General features: G+C 40.5%; 1 protein-coding gene across 3 annotated transcripts in view; it reads right to left on the reverse strand.

Annotated features, from left to right (window-relative positions):
• fam184ab (family with sequence similarity 184 member Ab) overlaps positions 1-17,325 on the reverse strand; it is a 118,954-nt gene that overhangs the window by 46,407 nt on the left and 55,222 nt on the right. For all 3 annotated transcript variants that reach the window (XM_051071756.1, XM_018679516.2, XM_018679517.2), the window contains 5 exons: positions 15,327-15,462; positions 14,085-14,266; positions 9,855-10,040; positions 1,459-1,581; positions 133-294 (listed from right to left, as the gene is read on the reverse strand). In XM_051071756.1, coding sequence (XP_050927713.1) covers positions 133-294; positions 1,459-1,581; positions 9,855-10,040; positions 14,085-14,266; positions 15,327-15,462 — 789 coding nt within the window. The remainder of the gene's footprint in view (positions 1-132; positions 295-1,458; positions 1,582-9,854; positions 10,041-14,084; positions 14,267-15,326; positions 15,463-17,325) is intronic.

Here is a 17,325-nt window from a genome sequence, read left to right on the forward strand (position 1 = left end):
TGAAAGTGAGGACATTTTGTTTTGTCCTCACTTCTCCAAAGGGCAGATCAAGGTTAGCGTATAGTTCGAGGTTAGACATGTAGATGTGAGTGTGTAGCACAAACAAATGTGTGTTTGTGTGTGTGTGCCGACCTGCAGTGCAGTCAGCAGGTTGCTGGTCTCCCTCAGCCGGGCCCTGGTGGCGTCCAGCTCCTCCAGCAGTTTGTCCTGCGCCTCCTTCAGTGTGGAGATCTGACCCTCAGCTGTTCCGATGTCCTGCTCCCCCTGCTGCACCTCCCCCTGCAGCCGAGACACCTGCGGGGGAGGACAAACAGACGGAAAAACAGACAAACAGATTTAGACAGAGAGAATAAACTACATTCCACAACCTCTCCTCTGTTGCACTTGCAGCAACCTTGAAACCACATCAGCATTTTATGCCCAGCAAGGTGGAATTTCCATCAAACATGCATTTAATAACCATTTCCTGTTTCTGATTTTTAAATGAGCCAGGACCATGTATTTTTGCCAACGTGGCCACATAAGTTAGTTTTGCAGTTCATCAGATATTCATTCAAAGTGCAGCTTAGAAAATATGTGCATGCAGAGAAAAACAAGAGCAACAACAAACACATTAATGTAGAGGGTTTTTACACAGGAATCACTGTTGATAGAGAAAAATAAAAACTCTGTGTTTATGACCAGGACAAACAACACCTGATTGATCCAGGGAATGGGAAGATTTGCTGCTGTTCATGGCCAAATTTAAAAATAATATGAGACAGAAGCTTTAAAGAGATGACTGTTATTAATGACATAATTAGAAACCTATAAGCCAGTTATATCCTCTGCCACATTCAGGCTGTTAAAAAGCTATAACTCCTGAGCTTAGCTTGGTTTATTTTCCACATACCAGGCAGGTAATTTTATATATTTTACTGTGTCCTTTCAGTAAGACAGGAGCTGCATACTTGGAAGCGACCCTCATTTTTCAGCTGATAATATGACTGGAATATACTGTGTTTACTTCACATTTCAAATGGTAAATACTGCTCATTATTCATGTCAGACATATTATTAAGGAGCTCAAGGTGCAGACTCTGGTTTCTCCAACTTTTGGAGGTGACATTAACAACAGGAAGTTAAGAGTTGTGAATGATCATTAATCTCTGTTCTGGGGTTTTCAGTTATATAACATGATCTTCATCAGCAGATGATCAAAGTATGAAACTCAACTTTTAAAGGTTCTGTATGTACGTTTTTGCTATTGCTACATAGCTAGCGTTAGCAACAGCTGTTTACTCGCCAAGAGCTTCAGCCATTGTCAGCTGGTCTTTCCAAGGTCAGGAATGAACTCTGCACTGCCAGCTCCCACCAAATTTAACAGAGATCTTTGGCAGACTGTCAAATGGACAGTGGAAACATTTCTGATGTCTCAACAATGAATCAGTCACAAATGTAAAGGTCTGGTTCTCCTACCTCCTCATTGGCTGAGGTGAGTTTGGAGGTCAGCTCCTCCTTCAGCTCGTCCAGTTGCTGCCTGAGGAGCGTCTTTTGCTCCTCCAGTGAGAGGCGCTCCTTCTCAAACTGCTGCTCCAGCTCCTGTGGGAACCAATCAGAATCACAAAACAGTGTCAAAGCCAAAGAGCACTGACAAGGTGAAACATTTCACGTCCTCATCCAGTGAAGCTGTGCACCTTTTATTGGAAGCCAAGGAACATTTTCATTGGTGTTTGTGGTGTGTTTTTAAAGTGGCAAGTCCATTTTCTTTTCCTTTGGAAGGGGTGTAGTACAATTCTTTCTTGCAAACCAAAGTTAAACAACAACTCTAAGAGTCTACTGCCACGCTAGCCGCTTTGTAAAGCTGTGAAGTCTCGATAAAGAGACTGAAGATGGACATCAACTCTGACAGCAGTCTCACACTTGTCCAAACACAACTAAAATCCCTCAGTCACGGTGCAGATCCAGCGTCTCTCTCCTCTTTGTCTGACATTACATTCACTGCATTCATCTGTACAAATTTCTAAAAATACTTCAAACAATTTCATTGTCCTTGACAGAGAGGAGAGAAAGAGCTCTTGCATTGTAACCATAATAAAGCTTATTATGCCTGCTGATGAATGGGGAACGATTTCTGTTATAGTGTGCAATGATTGCTGCTTTCCAAGGACAATTAGAGCTGAGGGAAATTGCTGTAATGTCAAATGAAATCTGCCACCATTATTCATTACACAGGGGGATGGAGTTTGTAATGCTGTAAAAAAAACATTCAGTGTATTGACTACTGTGACACAGTTCCATAAAAATGAATGGGACTTCACAGAAATTGATCTGAATGGAGGAAAGAGTGAAAAATCACAGTAATTCATGTATAATGCTTCATGACATCTTGTGTTTCACCCCCTGCTTAGAGGGTCAAAGAGCGAGGAAAGTTTCTCTGTTCTCTCAGATAGAAACTGTCAGTTTTCCTGTCCTCACTAAAACAAGAGAATACCAACTGACATAAACAAGCACATGTAAAAACGGTTTGAACAATTTTAAAACAATGCTAATGTGCCACTCTGTGATTATTTACACCTCAGTGTGCTACTACTTTCCCTCCTTACAGTGTCCATGTAGTTGCTTGCATCAGGTTTACTGCCCTGATGCAACCCTAAAACAAACAAAGAATGGTCCTAGTAACTGCCTATTCTCCACAATAAAACCTCATGCTACAGCAAAACCCACCGTTCTCCTCCCACAGGCCTCTGCAAAGAGTTTTCTCAAGGCTACTGCTTGCTCGTAAATCAAATGGTCAAATGGGTTCTGGGGAATAAAAAAGGATTCTGAATGACTAAGTAGCTTCAAACTAGGGATAATTGCCAACTCAATGCTTTCGCTTTACCTGCTGTGTTAACTTTTTGCTCTTATAGGTGCAGTTCCTGTAGTCCCTAATCTATAGTGACGTGTATCACTTGATGTTTTTGACCACCATCATCAGCTCTTAAGAGGTCATTCCTCTGCTAAATACCTCACACTTACTTTCTGTGTGTGATGTTGGGTGTTTGACAGGTTGTGTGCAGCAGGTACATTAGAGGTATTTTGCTGAAAGCAGCTGCCTTCTTCCACTAGAAGCAACACTAATGAGAGTGGTGAGAGTCAGCCAAACTAAACTTCTAAACCATTGTTAATATGCAAACATCGAGTATCTTTAAAGCTGCAGCGCAGAACATTTGTCTCCCCCTTCTGGCAGTAAGTGTAATTACATAAACATTGTTGACGCGTCTTATAACACCATCAATTGCTTTCTTTATTAGACAATAATCCTTCCTCGGAACCAGAAACTTTTCTTCAATTCTTCCTTGTTGTTTATTATAGTTGCTGTAGCATACTTTGGCTCCGTTGCTACAGTTGCCCTTCGTTTCAGTTCGGGCAAACAAATCATTGCTGGTTGACACAGATACCAGATTTAAAACTCCATAAAGCTTAAAGCTATACTGCAAAATACAGCTTATTCAGCATTGTGTGAACTCGTTTAGCACAGACTAGAATGGAACACACGTTCATTTATACGTAAAAGTATAAAGTACTCGAGCTTTAAAACTTTTTAAACCTACATTTTCTACAATAAAGAAACTATTGTACTCTAAGTAAATAAGTACAGAATGACAGAACTTTCTGGTCAGAAATTTAATTGCGATAAAACAATAACAATGTTGTTCTGATCAGCTAATGAACTGAAATTTAATTTTGTCACTCAGGGTAAAAGCATCTGCCAGACATAAATGGTCAAGTCAAGGGGTGGCTCAAGAGTCCAACTTTCATTCAAAAACTTCAAGTCCTTTGTCATCTCATCAAAAATTTAGATAATATGTCAATTATGCTTTAAATTTTCATTCAATTAAGTGCTATTAAACTCCTTCTTATAATGTTTCTGGTACTATTAGAAAGATTTCTCACCAGAAAAGGTGAATTTGGAAGTTCTCAACTACAGTTAAGACTCTACTACCACACTTGTACAATGAGTACATGATATTTTTCTCAATATATGAAAACTTGACTTCATTGTTACGTGAGGTGGCTTTCATCAGTCTGATGGTATCAAGGACACGACAGAGGGAATTTTCTGGTCACTGGTCAATCAACAAACAGACAAAGTCAGGTGGGGAGGAATCTTATGTCACACATCAGGATTCATGTCATACCCTGCGGCTCGATTTAGAGGGCGAGACCGAGGTAGAGCCAACCTATTCATTTAAATTCCGAACCCAGCCTTCTCACAGACAACTCTCATTATAATTTAAAGTGATGAAAGAATGGAGGTGATGAAAGAAAAGATGATTAACTAGACGTGATGAAACTTGGATCAGACAAAAGAATCAAGAGATGAAGAAGAACAGAGGGATGAAGAGGACTCATTTCTTCTCGTCTGTCTCGCCCGTTGTATTGCAGCAGAGATATAAAACAGATGACTGAAGCGGCAGTGAGTGAGTGAGGAGCGAATGAGTGCAGCTACTCGCCCTCACCCTCCTCCTCCCTGCCACTTCTTCTCAATCGGGGGCATTTCTGCACCATCACTGACGACATAATCTCCAACAGGGCTCAACAATGGCAAATTATTGTACGGACCTGAACACAGCAGGAGGGGAATATGAGGTCGTGGAAATCATGCAGGGCCACAGAAGAGGAATTCAGCATATGGAACATATATCTAATAACTATGGAAATGCATAACACTCTTCTCTTAATGCAGCTGTCAGCTCCAATCGGGTCTACTGTGGAATATCATTTAAAACAAGTCCTCATTATGCAACTTTGATGCAAGAGAATACTTGATCACTTGCTTTCACATGGCTGTGTGTGAGTGGAATAAAGAACTCTGTGGAGATCAGGCATCATCACAAGGCTATTTCAGGCTGGTGGCACTGCACGCCTCGGCTGCAGTCAAATTAGTGGTAGGCTGCGGTTCGGAACAGCTAGACCTCAGGCTCATTAAACCGGTCCCAGGTCCCAGTTTGTAATCCTAGGGGGCAATTTCAGCGACTCATATCAGATACAAAGACGTCATGATACTGGAATTTTAGGTATTTGATGCTTTCTGAATATCAGGCACAAGAAAGTTACTGTTAGCAATATCCTATATTTATCCTATGTACCCATATATAGATATATAACACACATTTAAAGGTACACTGTGTAGTTTTGACCACTATGTGTGCTATGGAGTGATGTTTTTTTTAGTATGACCCTCAGTTGAACACATGCATCCTTAAAAAAAAAACTTAAAATATTCTTGCTGTACAGATACATGTACATTTTTGATGCTGTTCTCTGTGATGTTGTTGACTTGGACTATATGATATTGAAAGATGTTTTTAATACATATTACAGTATATTATGTTCTGCTATGGTAGTTTTTTATTATGAGACTGCTGCATTGAATATTAAAAATATATCCCAGTGTACAAGGGTTTCTGTTTTGGTCTAGTACATCTACAGGACTTCTCTCTTCATGAAATCATCAAAGCCTTCTTGAACCTCTAGGTTTTCTGGTTTGTGTTAAAAAAACAAGTTCAAATGTCCTTGATCACAGAGCTAATAATGATCTGAACCAGGTATTTTCTTTGAAGGACCCTGAAGAGGAATTCACATTTACTCAGAAATTGATGTTGTTGAACTGAGTGTAGCTGAGGAAAGAAAGATGAACCTCACTGGCTCCCAAACAGAAACTCACATGTTCCTTTCCCAAGAGCTAAAAAAGGGAAGTGGAGTAAAAATATGTACCATAGAATATGCAGCAGACAAGCAGCGTAAAAGCGCCATCTAAGAAGTGGGTGTATACTGTATGTATGAGTTTAAGCCCTGTTAGGGCTGACACACTCTGTGCTAAGTAAGTAGCAGTGAAATATTTATGCTGGAAGTTTTAGAAACACACACACACACACACACACACACACACACACACACACAGACGTTGGCTGACAGAGTCATATCCCTCAGCCAACACTCCCATCCATCTCTCTCCATCACATCATTTTTGTCCTAATTTTGATTACTTTACTCACTTTATATTCTCTCCAGTTGTGGTTTTATGCTGCAGTAAATGTCATCAGCTTACAAGTCAGGCTATGAATTTAAATCTAAGGGTCCCTGCACCCTTTTAAATGTCAAAACTGCACACCTTTTCCAAGCCTTAATATTCTGATTTTGGAAATAAACGTCAAGTAAAAATGTTATAAATCCACAGAAGGGTTCAGTTTCTCTACAACTTTTCGACTTTCTAACATCTAACAATCAAAACGTTCCTTCGCTGTGTTATTTCCACACTTTCCTCTCATGTAAGTAGCGTGTTAATCTAATTAGTATTTCATTGTCTCCCTGCACAATGCCACACTAAAGCTGTTGTGTGGGTTTGAGTGTGAACAGGAGGAGTAGCAGTTTCAGCGTCACACAAAAATAGCACATTAGAGCGTCGACACACTCTTATCACCTGCGTGACTCAGCAGACAGGCTGCTCCTCCTTTTTCCACATGTGGCTCCCATCAAACCGATCACATCTGTGAGCTTTTGTTTTTTCAGTGAGAATGTATTTTTGTTTAGTCCTTTTCTGGATCTCTTTTGTAACATTATATCACTGACAGACGCTCCTCCAGGTTACTCGCATCGTAACAGGCTCAGGTTATGTGAGCTCAGAGGTGTCCTAGATGACATTTATAGGTGACAAATATAAATGCGCTCCCACGTCAGTAGGTTGCATTTCCTCCTTTGAGTTTGCCAGCTTCTTAGTCACTCTTATAGCTGCTTTTGATGTATTTTAGTCGACAGACAACCTCTGCAGATACATCTTTTTTTGCAGTTATCTGAGCTGGTGTCATCTGTCATTCCTATGTATAATGCTGTATTAATTTCATACTTCCATATCAGTGTTTGCTCTTTTACATAACCCTGTGCAGGGAGGTTATAATTTCCACACCTTCATTCAGTATGTTAAAATGCTTGACGTGGAAGTCGCCTCTGGTTTTGCTCTTGTTGACACTGACAGAGGATATAAACAAATAAATAAATAAAAACATATGTTTCCTGTCTCTATCTTCAGGCCTCAGACACCATCTTGATCTTGTGTCTTTGTCACCTCTCATGCTGCTTATTTCTTCAATGATTAAACTGCTGCTTCCAGCATCGGCTTCACTGACTCATTTCCTTCCTGCAGCGAAGAGCTGGTCATTATTAACAGTAACAGCTCGTCCATTTTGTGCTCTTTTTCTAGTAAAGATTAAAAAAAAAGATTAAGTTGAATGTCTGCTGTGGTTTTAATAAGCACACTCAAGTAGATTTACTAAAGTACAAACATAATGCTAATCAGACGTATTTCCATTTTATGCTATTTGATACTTTTACTCCACCACCTTATGAAGGAAATATTGTACTTTGTACTCCCCTACTTTTATCTAACTAGTAGCTTGTTACTTGACAGATGAAGGTTGTGCCTTAGTCTCATAAAAGATTAAACCAGTGGTTCCCAACCTTTTTTGGCTTGTGACGCATTCTTTGTTATGACTTCCCCTCTAAACTCTTCACATGGTTTCATAACTGTTTGAGGTGGAAAAATATTCAATACAAATGTTCGTGGCGGATTTTATTTTTATTGTTTATCTCGCAACCCTTCACATTTACCTTGCATCTCTTTGGCAGAGACTCTAACCCTGGATGAAACAATAGAACTGCATATGAAGTCTTAAAAACTGAATATATATCAAAAGTTTGATATCAGATCTGTTCACTTTCTATTAGATTCCCCATTTCAAATGCTGTTTAACCTCTTTTAAAGAAGCCTCTACTCACTGTTACATTAAAACGTCTAAGAGACACTGCTTGTTGTCTACTGTATAACTAATTAAGGGAATACAAGTATGACTTTGCCCTGATAATGCCACTGAAAACCTACATAATAATCTAGTTTATTCTTCATTCTTCAGAGGCACAGAAATGTTAGATCTCCATTTTGTTGCCATACCAACTTTTGCAGTCAAGGCTACGGAGACAAAGTGTTTCAGAGGGAACCATGATTCGGACATCGTCTGTATTTCAGTGCCAAATTAATTTAAGTGCAAAACTCAGTATTTCAACCTTTTTGTGAGACTATAAATTCAGAGTCTCGAGGCGAACGGAGCGAGTAGCTGCTCTCCAGCTCTCGCAGCAGATGGTGCAGGCAGTGAACAGTGTAGAATTAGCTTTAGAGGTTAGAGAGAGAGAGCTGTGACTGGTTACTTGTTGAAATCCCTCAACCAGCTTAGAGAAATGTCTTTGGTGAAGTAAATGAGTGTGGCCATCTCCTCTCTGAGCAACTTCACAGCAACGAACCATGGTTACTCTACATAAATTTACACAACCTGTTTTTTAATGCCAGTGCCAGTGTGAAGGGGTCAGTTTACCTCGATGTACACACAATATAACTGTGATCATTTCTATGGTGACGATCAAACTAGAGCATATGCAGACGCCACAGGATGTCCGTCAGTCATGATCACCACTCGCTTATTAACAAATACAACATCAACAGACTGAAGTGCTGCGACAGGTCCAAATCTTTTGGCAGAACGCAGAGAGACTGAGAGAGCCGACAGATTGTATTTTGACTGAGTCATCCCTGAATATCAACACTGTTACATGTTTTTTATTAGTTAATATCAGCTGTTGTTCCAACAACATGCAGATTTAATTCTGGGAAAGAGTACATCAGTACATCACATGTACTTATCCCAGTTTTACTAGGAATGCTCTTTAGGTAACGGAAAGTCAAGGTGTGGACGTCAGGGTTTAGAAGCACAACCCTGACCTTTACCTAAACTGAGCCTTTTAGTTGGCTAAAGAATCACCATGAAAATATACTGTTTTCAGGCTTGTTAGCACTGGAGTTTGAAGTAGCTGAAGCAGTAGTAGTCCAACAGAGGGCGCTCTTTAAATCAGCTTCACCTTTTGCTTTCCTGTTGACCTATTAGTAAACTAAACTGATAAATAAAAATGGAGGAGGAACAAACGTGAGCAGTGGAGTGTGTGGAAGTATTCTGGGTTCACAGCAAACGGTAAAATTACCACCAAAGAGTTTGTTGCTGAATTTGTAAAGTGCAGCTGCAACAACAGCAACAAGAAGAAGTGACGAGCGAAGCATCATCACCACATTCATGAAATATACCTCTCCATTTCTGAGTGTTTATTAATGCATTCATGGAGTGTGCTGTAGCTGCTTGACGTGAAGTTACTTTATACAAATCTATTCCAAGGCATCGTATGTTGTAAGATTATCACACGTGTTTTAGCGGTGAAGTTACCATCAATCAGATACATGTAGTGGAGTGGAAAGCCAACAAGTCCAACGGCATTGTTATGGAATAAAAGTATAAAACTGGATAAAAAGAAAATGCTCAAGTACAAAACTGTACTAAATGTACTTCCACCCCCAGTGTCTGTACAGAGAGTAATCCTTCCACCAAGCTGTGGAAAACAAGCGTCCCAAGGACACCATCTTTATGGCTTGAGATGAGCCCCGAGCTTGATGAGGCAGGATCAATTAAAACATACAGCTGTTCATTTTCCTCCGGCTTTGAGCAATAAACGCTGATTACACAAGATGCAGCAGTGTGAAAAGATCTGGTGTATTTTTTCGTTCACTGTGCGAGGTGACCTCACCATCTGATGCACCCTCTGTCAAACATATTCTTACCTCATTTAAATCTATGGAATATTTTGTTTTCATTGAAGCAGGAACAACAAATATTGACTGAAAGGTAGAGTTCATAATCATCAGCTAGTGAGAGCCTCAATCTCATTAGAGGTTCTCACGTAGATTTTAAGGATATACAGTTTAATACAGGGTGTTAGTGTGTTTGTATACTCACAGCCAGTAGGCGGTTCTTGTCCTTCTCGGCGTTGTTGAGAGCGTTTTCCAGGGTCACTCTGTGCTTCTTGGCGACTTCCTCCAGAGCTCGAGCCTGGCTCTCCTTCATCTGGCTGGCCTCCTCCTCATATCGAGCTCGCACGTTGTTCATATCCTTCTCGTGGGACACCTTCTCCTCGTGCAGGGTCTGACAAAGCACAGAAAATAAATATTCATGCACACACACATTTCAAATATGCTCAGAGAGGTGTGTGGTGTGATAGACAATACACACACACCACACACACACACACCACAGAGCTTGGGCTGACATTCACACCATATGCTGTATTATTCTGCCATATTGCCAGTGTTTACTAAGAGACAGCCAAGGAATCAATACCACACTCTGTCTGTCTGTATCTGAAATTTTGTCTCTCTATTCTCGTCTCTCTCACCACCTCACGCTCAAATTTGTTTTCCTACAGTGCTATCACTCAGTAGCTGAAGACAGAAGCCTCTAGAGCACACTTCGTCTGGGATTATTGATAAAGGGGTTATTGATTGTGGAGCTACGAAGCCTATAATCAGTCAGCAACATAACTCTTACCGTCATCATGACTCTAAATGGAGGTGGTGTTGCTGCAGCATCAGGAGAGACTGATGCAGTTAAGTGACCTTTTGCTAAGCCCCTGCCCTCTTAGTTACTGTTGCTACGGCTGTCGAGCTGATAACGGCGGCAGATTTAGCACTTGAAAATCTCGGTTATTCTTTGCAACAATGGGTCTTCGATTTCACACAGAAAGAAACCAACAGCCAGCAACTGTTGTCATGTGGAATGACCAGGCGCTAGACGATGTTACCAGCTGTAACTAGCTAATTAAGACGACTCCATGAGTTGTCTGAAAAAGTCAAACAGATTTTTTAAATGGTTCCAGCTGACTTCTTTTAAAACCATTTAACAAGAACTTTTTATATCCACTCCATGGCTATATGCATGAGCTCATGCTAGAAAACTCACGCTAACACTAAGAGGTCCTAAGCAACATATTTAAAAATATAGAAAAACATATTTGGACAAACAACAAAGAGGTGAAAACTTCTGCTTTATTGTTCAAATTTGGATTAACCAATGTGTTCAGCAAACACAATGCTAGCTTAGATAATTTTGGCTGGGTTAGCTCCGGTGTTAACTTTTCTCAGTCTAATAAGAAGTAGGAGAGAGCCTCAAACATTAGCTTGAACTCTGTAAGCTAGTTAGCCAGGTGTGCTAATGTTTGCAGAAAATATGTCACTAGAGCCCCATGAACAGAGATGTATCAAAGATTGAAAGGCCTAGTTACAGTTGATAAACTATGATTGGAAAATTATTGTTTGTGAGAGGGGATACATTGAAAGTGTGCTGCATAATGATTAGATAGTTATTAGTTTTGGATAAGAGGAGCAGTCGTTATATTGGATGGTGTGCACCAGAAAAGAACAGCCCTAATATTTCAAACTGGAAGGGACAAAAATGAGGAAAGTGGTAAAATATAGGGATGGATAACAGCCAAAAAATGTGGCTTAGAGGACACAGAGGAGAAAGAATGAAGCCCTGCTGATTTAAGTTGTTACTAAGCTCTATATATTGTGTAACAGAAGGACGAGCAGACGGGCAAGAACAAATGCCGTCTACACCAAGTAACAGTGCACCCAGTTTGTCACTGAATTGCTGATACAGTATGAATTGAGTCTAAGGTCACAGAAAACAGTGATTTTTCTTGGGAAACTGAAAAAGGAAAAAAAATAATCTGTAGCTCATTTACTTTGAGTTTAATCAGGGGAGCAGCTGTTTCTTCATTGCAGGGGTTTAACAAAATGTTAATTAGCCAAATCTTGCCAGAAAAGCCACATGGGAGTAGTTATATCTATTACTTGAGCTGACATTAGGCACAGGAAAAGACTCGTAAAGTAAGCCAACAAATTCTCTGTGAGGATATTTCCTGTTCGAGTGTATACAGATTATCTGACTGCTAATGAGATAAGATTCAGAATCACTTGCAGATATCTTTTCCCTCAATTTCTGTTTTACAATCCACTGCACATCTACATCTAAATAAAAACAACATGAAAGTGCTTTAAGTCTCAAGTTTTTGCTTTAACACTTGTTACTTTTTGCTTACACAAGATGTTCGACTGCCAAAATGTTGAATCTCGGGCATATTCAGGTGAATATTGTGTTCCTTCCTTTATCACCTGCTGCTGCAAAAAGGCTCCTTGAATCTTAACAGCAGCATCAGCATTAAAACTTAATTTTGTTAATATCATTGAGACTAATTGACCAGCGCATCTCACAGCTGTCTGTCACTGGCAATATACATAACATGACCTAAAACATGCACAATTTATATTTAATTTAGCCTTTATAAGTCACATTAAAACTAGTTGGTATCTGGCAGATGATCAGGCGCTGGCAGCAACATGAAAAAACTTTAATATGCCACCGGGGATGCGGTCGTATTGGTATGCAATAACTGCTCCAAACCAAGGGCTGTGCTGGAAATCCACCAAGAGCCGTCCATCAAACTGTTCGAACTGAGCGAGACTGCTGTGATATCATATGGCCAAACAGACCTGAGGGGAAAACATCTCCGCGGTGAGACATGAACAACAGGGCTGGAAAACATCCTGGGAGGCTAATTTCTCCTTTTGTTGAGAGACGACGAGGAGGGGAAAAAAAGTAAATGAGGGAAAAGACAATGGTAATAAGAGAGAAGGGGAAAGAAAACCAAGCCTCCCATTAATGTAATGACTTTTCCACAACTTTCTATAATTAAGTCAGACCACTAACATTATCTGAAGTGTTCTCTCTTTCCTAGTCTGCTAATGTTGCTTATTTTCAAGCACAATTGAGCCAAAAGCAACTAATAAGTGCAAAAAAGTTCTGCTATAGAAAACTAAGATTTGTTTTTTTCTTCTAGTTTTTGTGAACGATCCGTTTAAAGCAGGTTTAAGAGACGTTGGTGCTGTAACAGAAAGGTGCCGCCAAGTTTAAGCAGTGCGAGATCTTCTGTTATCCTCGGGAAGACGTTGAGATTCGCAGCAGCCTCGCTCAGTGGGAGAACTCTCCCAGCTCCCAGAGGATTACACTGCACAAATGTCAGAGATAGATGGGAAAACACACATGAAGCAGCAACACTTGACATTTACTGTTGGCTGCTGACTACACTGTTCCTTAAATCATCTGACCTTTAAGTTTCTTGGTTTTTAAAAAGAGGAGCAACTCGCTTTTTTATTTTTTTCAAAGTTTGTAAATGCAGTGATCGACAGGTTTGACTCTTTCAACTGTTTGATGATTAAAGGTCCATTTTTAGACTCTAAACTTTGTTGCATACATCGGATTGATTTACCTCTTAATCTGAGGAAACCTGTTTTAGCAGAAGAATGAAAGTAACTTGAGGTTCAGGGAGGTAAAGAAAGACAGAAAGACAGAAAAAGAGGGGGAGTCTTTATGCATACTGCACAGCTATATGCTCATGCCTAAACATTTAGTGTTCTCTATGAAGAACTTCCTGAAATGTATCAATAATTCATGTCAAATACTCCTCTATATCTGACTTTAGGCAAAACCTCACAAGAGCACACAGGGGGATTACTGGCTCTGTGGATTCAGAGAAAATTCAGTGTTGCAGAACTAAAATAAATAAGAAAAAAAAGAAATACCAAACAGAATGGAAGGAATAAATCAGTTCTCCTCTCAGTTTTGGGCAAGTAAGTATTAGAATTGCTTCAGAGCCCAAACAAATGGTCTTTTACTTTTCTCTTTTGGGCTTTTCTCTCCAAAAAGCTGAATTGTGGGGATTACTGGGGAGTTTTTTGGAGAAAGAATGATGACAGCGATGACTGATGACCCAGATGAGGTAATGCTGCATCAGGTCACACAGGAAAGGCAGAAAATACAAACTTTCTGATTTTTTCCTTCTTCTTTAATGTGAAAATGCAGCTTCTCTGTCTCTGAAATTATGGAACAGGACACTAATATATCTTGTGGACTCAAACTTGCATCCTAATCACTTGCTAGAGATATCTTAAAAGTCTAAAGTGGCATTTTTAATGTGCCAAACTATGAGCACAGAAAAGGATGATAAACAGGTCTGGAGCAAAGCATGCAGAAAAGTTCAGTCACAGCATCTTGATGACTTATTGGCTATTCATACCACAGTTATCCCAGCCTGAGACAAATACAAAACACACCACCACCCAACTCACGCACCTTCTCCAGGGACTGGATCTGTTGTTTCTGTCTCTCGTCCATAGCCTGGCTCTGGCTGTGCAGAGCCTCCCTCTCCTCCTCCATCCTCAGCACCTTGTCCTTCAGCCGGCTCCGCTCGTTGTCCAGGTCCCTGATGGCTGCCTCCTGGGTCATCTGGGTGGCCTGCAGGCTGCTTATCTGACCTATGACGGAGGCAGAGACGACGGGCGTGAGAGGGATGCAAACAGGGGAGCGTATTGTCATTCCTGCAGCCGACACATGAGCCGAGTAAAACGGTTGTCAGCGAATTTCGAGTGGTAGCTTGGTCCTGGATTCACAATGAGTTTTGTCAGTGGAGTAAATCTGCTCAGCCTGATATTGTGTTTGACCATTTCTTGCTAGAAGGGGATTATTTTGGTTTGTTTTGCCCAAACTAATCAATAGCGAGTGACATATCCAACACCCTGATGCCATTTCCAGTCGACACAGAAGCTGCAGTAGAGGTTGTTAGGAACAGTTAACTCAGTCAAAGACAGTTTAAGGTCTAAGTTTTGTCATTTCTGTAAATCAACATGTTTCATGCATGTAACTAACTAATAGAAAATGATGGCTAAATAACACCCAAACTGTAATATTGGACTGGAATATTCCTTTAATGCACTGTAGGCTACTACAAACCTCCAAAAACAACCTTTGGTGCATACTGCATACTGTACTAGCTGATAAATGCGGCTGTCATGGCTGCATTTACCAGCTGGATCGTATTTGTCTCTCTCACATACAAGCAGCTCCGGTGGAAAGTGATGAAACATTCTCACTGGGCACGAGGAGCTCATAGGAGCTAATGGGCTGAGCATAATTCTGTGTTAAGTTACTGCTGCTGCTCACACATTTCAGACAGTGATGTTTATCCAATATTGTTGCACAAAGTACTGACGGAGGGACATCAGGAGATATTAAATCAGATTCTAACATGCAACAATCTACCCGACACGAGCACACACAGACACACGACTTAAACTGGGCATAACTGATGTGAGAAGAGTTTCCTCTGCCTCTCACTGGGAATACCATTAGCTCGGATATACAGCGATACGCCATTAAAGTGTTAACAGACCATGATGCCTAAGACGAGATGAGAGGAGCTGTTTGTGTTTGCACGACAAATCCAGGATGTGTCTTGAGGGTATAGGTGCACGTATTCACTCGCTTTTTCACATGTGAGAGGAGAAGAGAACAGAGGAGGATGGTTCAGGGTCTTACTGGCTTTGAGCAGTATTTCGGTTGCTTGCTGCTGAACTCGGTCTCTGGCTGCCTCTAGTTCACACTCAGCCTCCTTCTGACGGATCTCCACAATCTCCGAGTTCTGGGTCACCTCATCCAGCTGCTTGGTTAGGTCCTGGAGAGGAATCAAATCAAGCACGGGACAGAGGAGACGAGAGAAAAGTCTGTTAACACACGGCAGCCACATCTGACTCAAACAGCCGTGGAGAGAGGAATGCGCTTAAAATTTACTCACTCTTTAAGTGACTCTTGCACATGAACAGACTGGTGTATCTCGCTGTCAGTCTACATATTAATAGCCCTTGTCCTTCTGAGCAAAATGAGCGATCATGCTTGGTTGTAAATCCTCCTTAAGTGATGTTATTCTGTGCTATAATCAATATTTTCGCATGAACAATGTGTGAAACCTACAGAGTATTATTACCTGCATGTGTGCCTCCCTCAGCTTTATAGTGAGTTTCAGCTCATTGTTTAGCTGGCCCACAACTTTACTGTTTTGGTTCGGTCTCATCACTTTCATAGCATTGTTTTCAGCCACAGGAGACCAACACAGTTAGCGACAGGCTGGTGAACATAATGGAGCATTTAGCAGCTAAAGAGTCAGATATTTCCCTCAGGAGTTGGTGGACACCAAAAACAGGAGAGAGGATATTTACTTATACATGTCTTTTGCCCAGAAATATGACGAAACGAAAGATAACTTTGTTCCATATCTAAAAAAGCAACCGTTTGCTAACAAAACGTCTCTATAAAAGAAAAAGGATTGGACGCATCCATATCTGAAGAAGTGAAGAGACAGATGAGTGGAAGACGAAAAAAAACACAGCTCTAAGACTGAGACAGAGAGTTTATGTGTTTTATAACTGATAAATCATTTCAATATACTGATGAATTTAACTTGAGTTAAAAAAAAGCTGGTGTATGTTTATGTTACAATCATGTTGCAGCTGCATAATCTGTAGCTGTTTACAGCTTTCAGACCACAGCTAGTTTGTCAAACTCATGGTACGAGGCATATTGGTAACGTACTAATGAAGATCAAGTATGTAAATGCTGACTGCTGCTCAATTAATAAGAACTAGACTTCGGGGAGGGATTTGACGTGCACACACACACACACACACGAACACACAGTACAGTAGCTGTGTGGTTTAGCTCTCTGAAAGAACTCATGAGAGGCAATTTCACATCTTTCAATCCCATCAAATGGTCTGCCTCAAACTTAATTACTGCTGCTGCAGCTAAGACAATGAAACTTCAGTATGATAATAACCACTGAGGAGTCGCACACAAATTAAGACTCAATGTGTGTGTGTGTTTTACAGTGTGTACGTGTTGTGTATGTGTGTGAGCATGCTGATCTCCTGATGAGCCTGTGGCAGGTAATTGCACACTGTGACCGCTAGGTTCAGATAAGAGATCCATAAAGAGAGAGACTGTTTCGAGCATCTTGTGCATCTTTGTGAGGACGAGTTTGGATTTTTAAACCTTGGAGATTTATAATTATTTGGGGACATGGGGGCATTTTGTCTGATCCTCACTTCTTCACCGGGTTGTCTGAGGGTAAGACTTGGTTTTAGAGTTGAGGTTAGAGCTATGTTATGTAAAAGTTTGGGTAAAAATTGGCTACCTATGCCTTTGTGATGGTTAAAGTTATCCTTAAAAAAAGTCAAGAGTATAATTGTCTCTGTGGGTGTTTGCGTTACTGTATGTTATGTGACAGTGATGGTGATGACAGTTTGGGAAAGTGAGTACATTTTTTGAGTCCTAACGTCTTCAAAAGGCTGCTGAAGGGGAAGTCTAGTGTTATTTTAATTTGTTCCTACTGATGTTACTCTTTGAAAACAAGTCACGATTGTGTACTTTCATGTTTTAAAAAGGGCTCAGTAATTTCTTAAAACCCCTGGGTATTACTAATTTTAGCAAACATTGCTTAAAGAGGAGTAAATAGTGCATTAGCTGGGGACTATTTTCAGCT

The sequence above is a fragment of the Lates calcarifer genome, linkage group LG7_1, assembly GCF_001640805.2.
Source record: "Lates calcarifer isolate ASB-BC8 linkage group LG7_1, TLL_Latcal_v3, whole genome shotgun sequence".
NCBI lineage: Eukaryota > Metazoa > Chordata > Actinopteri > Centropomidae > Lates > Lates calcarifer.